The sequence below is a fragment of the Oculina patagonica genome, chromosome 14, assembly GCF_052425735.1.
Source record: "Oculina patagonica isolate OP01 chromosome 14, crgOcupat, whole genome shotgun sequence".
Taxonomy (NCBI): domain Eukaryota; kingdom Metazoa; phylum Cnidaria; class Anthozoa; order Scleractinia; family Oculinidae; genus Oculina; species Oculina patagonica.
Window position 1 is genome coordinate 18,812,297 of NC_135771.1, and position 14,385 is coordinate 18,826,681.

General features: G+C 37.1%; 2 protein-coding genes across 6 annotated transcripts in view; both read left to right on the plus strand.

Moving 5' to 3' along the window:
* The window catches only part of LOC144638724 (uncharacterized), a 74,515-nt gene that overhangs the window by 50,929 nt on the left and 9,201 nt on the right, over positions 1 to 14,385 (plus strand). For all 5 annotated transcript variants that reach the window (XM_078497951.1, XM_078497954.1, XM_078497952.1 and 2 more), the window contains 10 exons: positions 4,056 to 4,104; positions 4,315 to 4,478; positions 5,104 to 5,191; positions 5,662 to 5,990; positions 7,225 to 7,366; positions 8,919 to 9,004; positions 11,855 to 11,990; positions 13,015 to 13,248; positions 13,390 to 13,597; positions 14,178 to 14,272. In XM_078497951.1, coding sequence (XP_078354077.1) covers positions 4,056 to 4,104; positions 4,315 to 4,478; positions 5,104 to 5,191; positions 5,662 to 5,990; positions 7,225 to 7,366; positions 8,919 to 9,004; positions 11,855 to 11,990; positions 13,015 to 13,248; positions 13,390 to 13,597; positions 14,178 to 14,272 — 1,531 coding nt within the window. The remainder of the gene's footprint in view (positions 1 to 4,055; positions 4,105 to 4,314; positions 4,479 to 5,103; positions 5,192 to 5,661; positions 5,991 to 7,224; positions 7,367 to 8,918; positions 9,005 to 11,854; positions 11,991 to 13,014; positions 13,249 to 13,389; positions 13,598 to 14,177; positions 14,273 to 14,385) is intronic.
* LOC144638723 (uncharacterized) overlaps positions 1 to 14,385 on the plus strand; it is an 84,350-nt gene that overhangs the window by 8,514 nt on the left and 61,451 nt on the right. The gene's annotated exons all lie outside the window — the stretch shown is intronic.

Below are 14,385 nucleotides of genomic sequence, written 5' to 3' on the forward strand. Positions count from 1 at the left end.
TTGTACCTTAAGGCCATCCCAATAAAATGTTTTGTTTCCCATCGCCCGACCGACCCATTTTTTTTGAAAAGTAAAAAAAAAAAAAATCCCAGATTCACTAGTCAAAGAAGCAAGTACTTTAATTTACAAGCACACGATCTTGTTTCATAATAATAAACATCGATACTATAAGTTATTTAAAGACTGTTTAGACATTGCAGTGTTCCAGTTAAGTTTTTGAAGCAAGGGGTCACAGAATTTATCAGACGGGTCAACCAGCCCAATGTATGTAACACCTTGTTAGGGGAAAGGTCGGGTAAAAAGTTTCCCTTTCTGTAGGGAGGTGTATGCCGGCACTTCACGAGAAAAAATTTACAAGTGTTATGCTTCAGGGTGCTATCTGGTAGCATTTGGGCTAAAAAATGAAAATAAAGCTAACTGAGTTATTAAAATTATCTACTTAAATTATAAAATAATTAACCTATCAGAGAGCTCTCAAGCTCATACATATATGTTTCCCCAAAGAGATAGTATGGTAAACAACTCACTGCGTCTTTCCTAAGGAGGCTTGGGGGTATGCTCTCCCAGTCAATTTTAAAAAAATTGAAGCATTTTTTTAGACTGGTTTTCTCAATTCTGGGTACATATGACCCTGTTTTGAATCTCAAATTTATGTTGTACATGTATTTATGTTGTATGATGTACTTTGGTCTCAATTTTCTTAGTCAATAGTCCACATAGAATGACAAAACTTCCACAAAATTTAAAAAATTAATTTAAAATTTAGAATAAAAGTTGGTTTTTATAAATGTCTTTTTTCTGTCTTTTTTCCCTAGATATCTTTACAAAAATTTGCTTGGTAATCTTCTTTTATAAGAGACTTTTTGTGTATAAATACATAAGGTAGAAGAACTGAGAAGACTTTTCGTTAACACTACGAAGTAAAAGAAAACTGCTGTCTGTAGTAATGCAGGCACAAGTTTTATCGTACGTGCAGGACACGATCGAAAAATAGAGAATGTTGTGACTTCACAAATGGATTTAAACATTCTACAGTAGAACCCCTATTAAGCGGCCACCCTCGGGGAAATGGCAACTGGCCGCTTAATAGAGGTTGGCCGCTTAATAGGGGTTTGTCAGAAATTAGCATAAGGTCTTTTAAGAAGGTTACATTATTACAATACAAAATAAGGTGAAAAGGAATAACGAAATCACATGAAGACGACAATAAACCTGTGTTTGAATGATTTTATCGGCCGTCACGATCTGAGCTTGTTGGAAATTTATTTAAATATCGTATATTACATTCTTATTGGCTGCTAAATAGAGGTAAAAACAATAGAAGAACGCTCATCGGGACGGAAGAAAGGTGGCCGCGGCCGCTTAATAGGGGTGGCCGCTTAAAAGGGGTTTTATTTACATTATTATACTGACAATATTTTCGGGACTTTAGTAACTGGCCGCTTAATAGGGGGTGGCCGCTTAATAGGGGTTTGACTGTATTTCGAACAATTTTGCCTTGTGAAATGCAAAGCTACATAAGATGGCGAGGAGAGAAAAGAAATTTGTTGTGTGCCTGTTTTCAGACCAAAGTTTACGCTGAATAAGGAGGTTACCAGGCCGGGCGTTTCGGTAAAACTATTGCTTTTCTTGTCGCTCGAAAGCAGATGACAACGAAATGTAACAAGAGCACAGCCTTGGCCAAGTAAAGTTGCCTTCAGAACTATGGTGGAAGAATTTTTGTGATTTCTTTCTTTCCCTGAATTTGATTTTTTTTCTAATTTCTTTGTCTTTGGAAACTTGCTTCCTTGCTTTTTATTGTTACTTATAAGTGAAATATTATTTTTTCCATTTCATTTGTCGGGTCAGGTAGCCGTCTCTATCGGGTTTTCGACCCGAGACCCGTCTCTTATCTGGAACACTGCATTGATAAGGAATAACGAACGAAAAGACCACGTTTTCGAATTGACTTTGTACTCAGGCTATCTTACTTAGCAGCCTGACCTTCTCTGGAACCCAGAACCCTTCAAGTGTTCATCACATCAGAAGGGGCGATGGGAAACGAAACATTTTATTGGGATGGCCTAAGTTGATTTGTAATGATTTTGTTTAGAAGATTTTTGTGATACAATTTAATCTACAAGAGCAACATTTGAAATGGGTCTTACTTTCCACCAAATGTATTTTAAGACATGGTTGAAAAGAGAAAAAAAGTTAAAGAGAATAGTGCAACATGCCAAAGATAGACCCTCATCAAAATTACCCTTTGCATAACAAACTGACATGCAGTTATTAACTGCGCTGCGCAGTTCTTGCTCTGCACGCGGTTTATTATTATTATTATTATTATTATTATTATTATTATTTTTTTTAGTTTTGTCGGTGACCAGACGCAGACCTCCACTCGGTCGAGGTTATGTCACGCAATGTTTAGAAGCTATAAATCAGTAACAAATGGAAACAAATGGTTATTCTTTGTCTTTACAAAGAATGTTTAGTGTGAAATATTCGAATTTGAAGCCTCTGACTCATTAAAAAATACTAAATTTCCACGCTTTCAAAGAGAAATGTAATTCAGCGGGCCAGAATCTGTGAATAGATACCATTACGTTGGTGGAAAAGAATGTGCTGACATGACAAGTTTCACTTTCGATCGGCTAGACCTCGAGTCACGTAATGTTTTAAAGCTATTATAAGCTACCTTTCAAATCTTTGCGAATCCTTTGGTCTTTACTAAACAAATTTATTGCGTAATCCATTTTTTGGCTGTGTCATTGAAGGATTTTAGAGATATGAAGAAAAATTCCCTTCACAAACATGCCCTGTACCGCTTACGTCATTCGGTATGCTAGGGAAATTACCCTCTGTGCTAAAAACAGCTTCAGCGTCCGCGCGTGGGAATTCGGCCAGAATTTGCATATATGAGAAATTTTTAATCGCGGCTGGAACAAGTCAACCATGAAATGTCACACAAAGTTTGTCAGTCGCTGCACTTTTACAACCGCCTATTGTAATACGAAAACCAAAATAGGGGCAAAAATAATACTAACAGTATAGAAACTACAAAACATTGTCAGCGGGTCAGTTTTCAAAGAGAAATATAATTCAGTGGGCCAGAGTCTGTAAATAAATGCCATTACGTTGGTGTCAAAGAATGTGCTGACATGACAAGTTTCACTTTCCATCGGCTCGAGTCACGTAATTTTTCAAAGCTATCTAGCCTCCTTTGAAATCTTTGCGAATCCTTTGGTCTTTACTTAAAGACTGTGAAGTACTTTGAAGCGTTTGAATCAAAGAAAATACTAAAATTTGATGCTTTAGCGGGCAAGAATTTACATTTATTTACATTACGTCTGTGTCCTGGAATGTGCTACTTCTTGAAATTTCTACTTTCACAAGGCACCGATCGGCAAGAATCACGCAATGCTCTGAAAGCTTAACTGCTACAAATGGAAACTAACCTAGCATGTTAAGTGTAAAATGTTCGACTTTTTAGCTTTGCGTGTTTTTGGAGCTGTGTCATCTACGGATTTCTGAAATCTGAAGGAAGACCACTGAGACAAACATGCCCTGACTTGCAAGGGTTACGTCATTGGTCAATTAATTCCCCAGAGAATTCCCATTCAGCAAAACACAGGTCTAGTGTTCTTCTCAAATTTGATTTAATTATTTGCCCCGGAAATTCGATACAACACTGGATGCTGATTTAAAAGATTTTTTGGTTTCACGGATCAGGATCGTGGGAATTAAATTTGGCCAGCATTGGCATATGAGAAAAATAATTAATTGCGGATGGAACTAGTCAACCATGAAATGTCACACAAGGTGTTTTCTTACCATTTTGTTTGTCAGTCGCGACATTTTTTGACGTGACGCGGGTAAAGAGGATGGGGGTGCATTTTTTATTCTCCCCACATGGCTCCCCCAGGGTGGTCATGTGACCAGCGCAGTTTTAAGCTCTAAGAGCTTCTTGTTATTATTATTTTATGAACATAACAAAACAAGACTATTAGCTTTTTGCTTGACTGAATGTGTGGATTCAGGTGCAATGAATGTCATTGTCATTTTTTTCTTAGATGTCACTTAATATAGAGTCTGTAATGGAAAGGGATGACAGCCAACAAGGTACATAAATTGGTTTTCAGAAATCACTTTTTACAATTCTTTTCTAATCCCAGAACCCTTCAGACTAACCAACCAACCAGCCAGCCACCCATGCAACTAACTAACTTACTAAAATAATAAATAAACAAACAAAATTAAACAAATTAATTAATTTAGCAGTACAAACATTAAATAGAGAATCATAGTTATAGAATTTTGTTTCTATTGCAGTTTGTTCAGGAGAGAGCATTCTATCCACAATGTCTTTCAGTGAGGGCAATGTGGCAATGTCAGCTCAAAGCAATAGACCACTGCACAGTCAAGCACACATTGGCTTGCCCGGGCCTGGAACATCAATAAATATCACAGACTTGGTTCCTCAAAACCCAATAGAGGTAAATGATCTCTTGAGAAACACCTTTTGTATTTTGGCTTAAAGAGCTAAAAACTCAAAAATATTCTGGGTGACCCCCATTTTTTATTGCTGATTTATGATAAGCATTATCATGATACAACTTTTGACAAAGTTAAAAAAAAATTATCAGAGGGTTTCAGTGCCACCTTAAATTTTCAAAATATTAAGGTGGCCACATTAAAAAAATCTAACCTGTAAGCCTCCTCACTTTTTGAGAAAACGGCGCAAGAAAGAAAGAAGTCTTCACACTTCATGCACTGTTACTTTCGATTATGATTATTATTTTTTGACTGAGATAGTAATGGTTTAGAAGAAGTGTGTAAGTACCACTAAACCTTCAACAACAAAGACAAAGCTGCTCTCCCAAAAAGCCAGTCGCATTGTTGTTTTGCAGAAATCAGCTTTAGCTGTGGAATGTATGAAACTTGTCATGCTCGTAGTAGTGGGTAATTACATGCTGTTCATTTGGTCAGGTTATTTCATTTAGCAGTAAGTTTATCACATTTGCAGTGGGTTTAGCATTAATACATCCTTTTAGGAGGGTCAACTGTGGCATAATTTTAGACAAATGTACAACAATTTTGTTTCCCTTAATTTCTTGGTAGATGTCTGACAGTTCAGGTGAAGATTTTCCCTCTGCCGACAATGCCACTACTAGTGGAATATCAGGAAGTGATCCCGAATTTTCAGAAGGTTGGTATATGATAATATTATATGGGCATACACTACGTAGTCTGTGATCAGGGGCCTTGGTGGAGTTTTTTTGCCCTTTACCCGCCAGCTCAATTTTTGTAGCTTCCACCTGTATAACATGTACAGTTTTACACTAATATATTCATTCCCTAAATGCACATGTAGATTATTGGAAGCTAATTAATGGCATCTTTACACTTGTCACGTTTAAAAATGCAACCATCAGTTGCATCTGTAACAAAGGCATGACTGCTAAGTCACTGTTGAAACCGGTCATCGATTCACACCTTGAATTTATCAAGACCCCAAAAATTTTTTGAGTAAGAAAAAAATGTGTACGGAATCCTGTCCAAATATCCAGTCCAGCCTAATCCCTTTTAAAACTCAAACTTCTATTCAGAAATAAAATTGAAACCTTAAATTATACGGTACTTATTCGTATCTGTGCCACTTCCAATACAAACGTTTAGAATGCCAAGAAGCTCTCGGCATGGAAAACGGTCTCATCTTTGACAGACAAATTAGTGCCTCTTCAGAATGGAGTGCTGCTACAGCCGCTAACCAGGGAAGGTTACACTTCAAACCAAGTGGAACCAAATCAGGAGGTTGGTCAGCGGTGACAAATGATGTCAATCAGTGGCTGCAGGTTGATCTGGGAAGTCAGCACTTTAGAGTAACACATGTAGCAACACAAGGAAGCAATGGTATTGCTCACTGGGTAACCGTGTACAAGCTGCAGTACAGTAATAATGGAGTGAACTTTCAGTTCTACAGGGAACAGGGACAAAGCATAGATAAGGTATACCATGCTAACTTTTCATGTCAGGTTTTAAAAAAAGACTGCTGGAGTAGGCCCCCTGCCAGGGTGTTCATTAGGCATCAGAGATTGGAGAATTCTCCTTCTACTTCATAGAATTCTCCAGCTAAATTTTCAAAGGCCTCTAGCTATTTTCTTATTAAGATGCAGAACCTTTAAAAATCATTCTCCGGTTACTTTATACTATTCTCCTGCTATTACAATTCTTAATGAAAACCCTGCCCTGCACAGAACCTTGTCACATGACCATGTTAATCTAGCTTGTGAACTGGCTCGCTGCTCAAGAATATGACAAGAAAAGATTTGCAATTTTCTTAGCGTAACTGCACAAAAAGTTCTTTGATTTTTTTATTACTTCCCTCCTGAAAGGAATTTTCGCAATTTTAAAAAAGTCGCGAAATAAAGACTTGCGGAAATTTATTTTTAATGTTTTCTATTGCATTTTTTATGTTTTAAACATATATTTTGGCCAAATCGCGAAAATTAAGTCCCACAAAATATGCCCATTCCATTAAGTTCCCGCAAAAATAAGTAACAATAAACATATAAATGTTTAGTTGTAAAATACACGACCACATCAGCTCTGCTGTGACAAATTCATCCTGTATAAATAAAAGCACTATTACCAGTATTATTATTATTATTATTATTATTATTATTATTATTATTATTATTATTATTATTATTATCATGAGAAGTATCCTATGATTTTGTGTAAACTATTATAGAATTATGAGGGTGCACTCAGCAACATAACCTTTGAACAACAAAAGAAAGGCACAAATTCATTCTCCAAGGTGTGAATGGACATAATCAATAGTTTGTTGTTTTTTTCCAAGTAACATTGTCAAACTTGTAAATGTCAGCCCGAAGTTTTCAAATTTTAGGCCACTTCTGTCCTATCCAGTCATAGCCAAACCACCTTGAAACAAGTTTCACAACTAGTTATTCTGTCAGTACTTTTTAGCAAGGCTAGTTCACTTAATGAGTAGATTTTTAATTTATACCAACACCATTGTTGCAATTTTCAGGTACACTGTAGCACTAAATCATGGCGACACTTCCCCTTGATGAAAAGTGTTAAGTTTTACCTGAAACAGGAATTTAAACATTTAAAATTTTCTATACTTTTGAACCAGAGCTATGTTTTATTTGTTATTTAAGTAATTTCTACTGATTAAGGGATTTTAAGGCATTTTACTTATTTTATTTTAAGGAATTTGCTGGAAATATAGACCAGGACACTGTTGTTACTCGTCAACTCAACCCACCAATCACAGCACGTTACATCCGTTTTCTACCAGTGACTTGGTATAACTGGATATCAATGAGGGTGGAACTCTATGGTCATCTACAAGGTACTGAAGATTTTTTGCACCTTTGTGTTGTGGACTTTACTGTTCTGAAATTAGTGGTAGGCAACTAAACCTACTAAAAACATTGAATGTTTAAAGCAAGATAAACCCTCAATTTCCGAATAAAAATCAAACTTCGGCTATAAATATTGAATTTGTTTCAATATGCATGGTAACATTTTAGTCTTAATTTTTCAGGTCGCACTCCATTTCCATCCTAGCCATTTGTGGCCAAAGATGCTTGTTATTACAGTTTCAGTGCTCTAATAAAGCAAATGTTTATAAAACTGGACCGTTGTTTTTAGGTTCCTACACTGTATGGCACAAACGCAAATTTTGGCTGGTACAAAAGTTTGTTAAAATCAGTGACAAAGCCCTTTAATGTGCTGTGAGTTGAAAAGTTGTTTGGCTTACATGTATGTTGGTTTCTGATAATTTGCAGACAAAGGGCCATACCTGGGGCATGGTTTTAATCTTATTTAACGCATCTTGACCTCCAAATATGTACATATAATGTTTATTCAAGGCATGAAAAAAATACAAAAGCACTCTGAAAAGGGAGTTTAAGAGGTGGACCCTATTTAAAAAATCCAGCAAATAAAAAAAATTAAAAACTAAATTTTTTTAATTGTATTGCCCAGAGGCTGGAACCCCTGCATATATATGTAGCATGTTTGTTGGTTCCTCAATATGGCGGCACGCAAAGGGTTAACAAAATGCCTGCAGAGGATCAATGAAAGTGCTGCAAAGGATCAATTATACGTACTCCAGGGATAATAATTTCTGGTTTTTTACTGTCATGCCATAAAAAAATAAATTGGAAACCCTTCAATGATAAAAGCCAAGAAAATGAAATGTTATAAGACTAACACAGGGAAAAATTCTCAAAGTCTCGGGTTTCTGGGGTACGCTATTTCTGAGTCATTTGCCAAAGCGTTTTGCACAATTTAATAGAGCTTTGTAAGGAGACACCATATTGGTGTACAACTTTGGTACACCAACATGGTGGCTGCAAATCAGCCAAACCACAAAGTGCCGTAGCGGGGATGAATTCGCTCAGGACGGAAAAGCTTTCCCTGGAGTGTTATTGTTTGATTTGTTGTTGTGAGTTTTGACTGAACATCAAGTTGCTTCTGGCTTTTATCGAGTCTTCCTCTTTTTCTTTGCCTGGTTTCCTTAGGCCATCTTCCATCCAGGGTGTCTTCACTAATTTCCACGAACTGATATCAATTTTTTCACAGATTCTTGAGCAAGAATTCACTGATTCTTATGGCCTAACCCATGCTAAACAGCATAGCTCTTTCGATGTATATAAAATATTCAAATCTGTGTAACTCAATGCCAGGTGAAGTTTACTACGAAAATTGTACAGGGCACCCCATGTTTTTTTAACCCTTCCCAAAAGAAGTTTTTCCTCGATATCTCACGATCATTTAACATTTTTACATCAATTTTTCCACCAAACTATAAATCAGTGTTTTAGCTTTAGAATGAGTGAGGAAGGCCCTACACTTGAACTGAACCTGTCTCACTGTTTTCACTCTTGCTGTTTCAGAGAATTTGCCTCCATTCCCACAGACACATGGAGATCAGTTAATTAATTACGAAGCTGTTGCCAATCCAAATCGGTGTCACATAAAGGTAGAGTGTTTTAACTTCAGCATACATGTACTAAATGTTATTAGGGCGATCAGTGTTTGACATAATAAAATTTGGTTTGTATCTGATCTTAAAAAAGTTGGTCAAAACGTATAAAGCCTGTTAAAACACTGGGCAGTATCTAAGAAACCAAAAGACCGCCCTGCCACAAATCAGATCAAGGGAATTGTGTACAAAGTCAAATGCAAAACATGTGATTTTGCCTATGTGGGAGCTAGAGAGCAAAAGATCATGGAATTCGCGCGGCGCAGAGCACAAGCCTGGCACAAGATCTAATAACGAAAGCGCAATAAGATTTTACGCGGAAACAACAGACTATGACATTCATCCGGATTATGTAGAAATTTTAGAAAGAAATGTCAACAATAGGCAACAACGCCTATTCCTAGAAGCGCAACATTCTATCCAGGACATTAACTGTGTGAATGAGCATGTACATTTCCCACAAGTTTATTTAACATTGGGAACATCCCTAGAGACTGGCGGTGTATAAAATACTTATTATGCAAAAACGGAACCAATTTTAACTCTGATGAAGGTAAAAGAGAGTTACCGAAAATTCAGTTTATACGTTTTGACCAACTTTTTTAAGATCAGATACAAACCAAATTTTATTGTACATGTACTTGCATGCATGCATATTTTGAGACCACCTCCCCAACTTTTGTTACACTGAAATCTTAAAGTGCCTTTAACCCAGCAAATTTTTTTTGGCAGATGAAATCTTTGGATTGTATTGAACAAATGCAAAAGTTTTGAATTTGGTTAAAACCTCAATTTTTTATGAATTTTCAAAGATGAGATTATTCATCGCACAACCGAGTGAAGCGGAAACTGGGACTAGTGAGGTCAACTCAGTATGTTGGCGACAGTCTTAAGTAGAAATTCAATTACAGGAGTTCATGCGGACCCCGGGTGGCCTACAATTCTTGTAGAACATCAATGTTATGATTTTTGTGGCAAACTGAGGTACATGTGTTACATTGGTTTAAGATACTTTAAGCGCTTCTAGTGTGTTTGAATCAGACTGATTTGCTCAGTCTCTGCATACGCTTTACAAGTGAGTTGAACTTGCGGAAATGTCACACACCCTCCCTCAAAAAGCAGGTACATGTAGCTTGAAGATGTACGGAACAAATTTATTACAACTTCGTTTAAAAGTGTAATGTTGTGAATGAAATAGAAAAAATCACGAGAATGATTTTTGCTTGAGAATTCTAAACTCAAAGTAACATAAATAATAACATAAATGAAATCGCTTAAAAGTTTTGAAAAGATATAAAAATAGATTGACTTGCCTGAAGTATTAGCATGGAAATTATATGACAGAAGTCTTAACTATGTATTGTATGAATGATTTGCAGTCAGCTAATTGTGTGGAACCGGATGGTTGCCGAGTCAATCGGCGTATAAGCTATTCATCTCATTTGTTCATATCATCATATGATAATATTGTGAAGTCTTCTACAGTCAAAGCTCTCTTAACGGACACTCTCGTAAGCGGACAGCTCTACTTACGGCCGCCTTTTTCGAAACCCCATTTTAACTCCCCTCCGAACTCTGTATTTTTACGTTCTCGTAAGGGGACATTCCCATTAGCGGCCGCGGACACTTTCAGAGATTACAACTTAGACTTTTTCTTTGTTTTTAAGCTCCCATATGCAGACACCCCAAAGAAAATCCTATTAACAAGCTCTGTATCTTGTTTGTATCAATCAATTTCACATCGCAATGATTTTACAGTAATAACAGTACCACATTTCAGTGTTTGTTTTAATTTGTCGTCATCAACGTTTGTCCAGTTATTGTTTAAGCTGGGCAAGCTACCATAAGCGGCCATCTATTCCCTACACCTCTAGTGGCCGTTTACGGAACCGTTCTTGTAACACTTTTTTCCCGTCCCGATGGTGTCCGCTTACGAGAGCTTTGACTGTATTCGAAACTCCGATTCTAATTAGAAATATATTACTTTGCTTTAAAGCGCTTCAGCTGAACACCTTTATTAACTAGTGCAAAGCCTGTAGATACCAAAACTTCGCGCTAAAAGCTTCACCCTTCGATGCTAGTAAAGTATAAACAAATTCGGGGGGGGGGCTGCTCTCATAGTCCAATGAGAAGAACGCTTGCAACCAATGTCAGCACGTTTTAGCAAAGGCAAACAACCTTGTAAGACATATTCTTCAACTATCAAAAAGATAATCATCAGGAAGATGAAAAGAGATTGAGGATTATTACTATAGGAAAAATACCTGACGACTGCAATGCTTTTAAGTTGGATTAAGGCGATGTACTGGTGAAAAAAGAAAAGAGAGCCTTTTCCGTGTTTAATAATTGTTATGTAAACATTCTAGCTATATTCTACCTAAAGTTGTTGACTTTTTAAATTTTGTCTTGTGTTTGCTCCCACGGACGAATTGTCGCTCAAGGGTAAATTGAAAGAAGGGGATTAATATAGGTGTACTCAAATCCTTACCTTTGTACGAGCTGTGTTTTTTTTCGACGGAGAAGCCACATCTGCAACTGTTTTACGGTGCAGTCCTCTGGCTTTTCTCGGGGAAGGCCAGACTGCACCCAGCCAGAACATCCCTTTCTGTCAATGTTTTCACATCATGCACAGCTTTTAGATTCAACATTTTGGTTATTTTGATTTTGTTTTCATTCTTTCCCCCCAAATAATCCCATTATCGCTCGCGCGGCACTCTCAGCCCAGGCTGCTACTCTTTTTCGAACTGAGCTGTTAAGGAAGCCTGGTTCTAAGGTAATTTCTGTTATGGTGAGAAATGCCAACAAATGGATTCTCCATTAATATTTTATGACTTTTTTTCTTTGCAGGGTGGTCAACCATGTTGTTTTAAAATTGATCCAAAGTTGATACGTGGGGTTACCTCAGGATATGCTTTCTTTGCACATTTAGGCAAAGTTCGACTGCAACTATTGGATGATGGTTGGCTACATTGTTTCTTCCCACGTATGTAACATTACCTATAGCATAAATGTTAGACTCATTTCTCTATGTTGCCTGGTTGTAAGAGGGTACAATGGTGGCAAATCCCTGTGGGTGGCCTTCCCTTTCCATTAACGTAAGCAGCACCTTACAGTATCTCCTCTGCTACAGTTTGATGTAAGTGCCAATGCAGCTGCCCTGCCTTGAACAGTAGTATTTAGATATGTACTACAGTTTTTGCACCCTGTATATTTATTTTTGAGATAAGATTAATGTTCATTTGTACTGGGATAAATCTTTTTGTACTAAGGATAAATATTTTTGTACTTCCCTGTGGGCCACTACACCGTAAATTTCAAAAAAAGATTCTATTTATAATAGATTGCTTAAATCTTGGGAAGAATTCATTTCTGTTTTATGGATACAGGCAAATCAGTGTGATATAGGATGCACGCAGTACTTAAAACATTGACTATGAGACTAACAGTAACATGGGCACAGGGACTGTACCTTGCAGGACACAGCGACATGTATTGATTGCATGAAGCCCTTATTATCTAGTTGATGGATAGAATTTATTCTCTGCCTTAAAATAGTTTGTTGTTTCGAGAGCCCTTGTCTAAACTGAGGTTAAACCACAGACTAAGTCTTAGGTCTTTGTTTCTCCAATTTTTGGAAGGCCATGTATGCCTTGCCTACTCAAGGTTATGGCGTCCTTGACAATCGTGGTTCTGGTTTCTGGTCCCATCTGTAGAAACTGTGTGTGTTTGTGATAAAACAAAACATCTATACCTTTTAAGAGGGCAGACTGGCTGCTAGATAAATCTGGCAGAGTGTTGTATAAATTAAACTTGTACCAATAGCAATATTTAGTTAATTGTTGTCTAACAGAGATGGGAAGAGCAAGTGATTCGTTGAACAATCAGTAAAAACTACCTTAAAAAAATCTTTTGCTGCCAAGCTATCAGTCACAAGAAATGAAGAACTAAAGCCAAAATATCATGATAATTTCAGAAAGTTCACACGTTATTTTAAACTTCTGCTGCAGCTTCAAAGGGTCCTGGTACCATCCCGGTTATGCTGCAATCACAAGATGGCAAATATTTGGGGCACACTGAAGTCGAGTACTATGACGACCCACTGGAAGCTCTTCTCCATCAAATAGTAGTTGATGAAAACCTACAGCAGAGGCTTTTTGAGATGTATGGAACGTGTTATAGTATGGGGGGTGACCCAGGAACCACCAGAAGTGATACACATTATTTTGGAAGTCTTGGTACCGGTAAGTTGATTTCGTGACCAAAAGTGGTTGTATTATTTATTTGTGTAATAATTGCAAATAACAGATGATCAGGTAATGGTAAAAAAAGTTTTAGTCTTCCTTTTCAAGATAAAATAGCTGTTTTAATAACGCCTTTCTTAGGATTCTTACATCCAGTCCAGATGCTATGCCTCTTGGTTTGGGAAGCAGCCAAAGTGGGTGCTCAACAATTCATTGAAATGATCTTCAACTCTTCGGCTGGAAGAGTAGTCTTCAATGCTTACAAGGACAAGCCAGTATTGCCAGAGGTTATCGCCAAGAATCACGGCAATGAGAGGACTGCAAATTACCTCGAAGACGTAACCAAAAGGTACCTTTTTCATGCAAATAAATATTAACCTACCTGCAAGCTCTTCCAATTGCTCCAGAAAGAGTTAAATCTGTGAAAAACGTGGAATTTGTGATTTGAGTGACAAAGCGCAATGTTACCTGCTTTTTAGCACCTATTTATGTTACATTTTTTCGGAACCAATAGTCAAATGTAATTATTTTTATGATTGCTCTTTTAGACTAATTCTGCTAGGGCTTAATACATGTAGCTTTCCTTGCTTGCTAGTGTCTTAGTAGGAAGTGACTAGGAGTATTTCTACTCCGCCTGGATGAGAATGGATAGGATCTTAGTATGGTCAGCAACATTTTAAAAGTGCCTTACCCAAAAACTTAACAATGCCCAGGCCCAGACTCTAGACCTCTAGATCATAAGTGTACTGGGCTAAAAAAAATAGTTCCTTTACTAAAAATGGCAAGGACCAACCTTCCTGTCTAATAAATCTAATGAGTTTGTGATAAATGTTACATCTTCTCTTGGTTCTCTTACACTTCAACGAAGTTCCTCTGATGTAATTTACTCTTAATAAACATTTATTTGCATGTTATTTTCTACTGCGTAGATTTTTAGAGGAGATTAGGACTGGTGAAGAATGCCCCAAGGTAATAGATTGGTCAGAACTTGCAAAAGCTGCCGAGTCAGCACAAAAACAACACAGTAAGTCGACAAATTTGCATCATCTTTTCTAGTCAGAGTTAAGTTTCACATAACCAGTATTTGACTTTTGTCACTGGCATTGCTCTTTAATGCTATGGCTCACACACCATCAA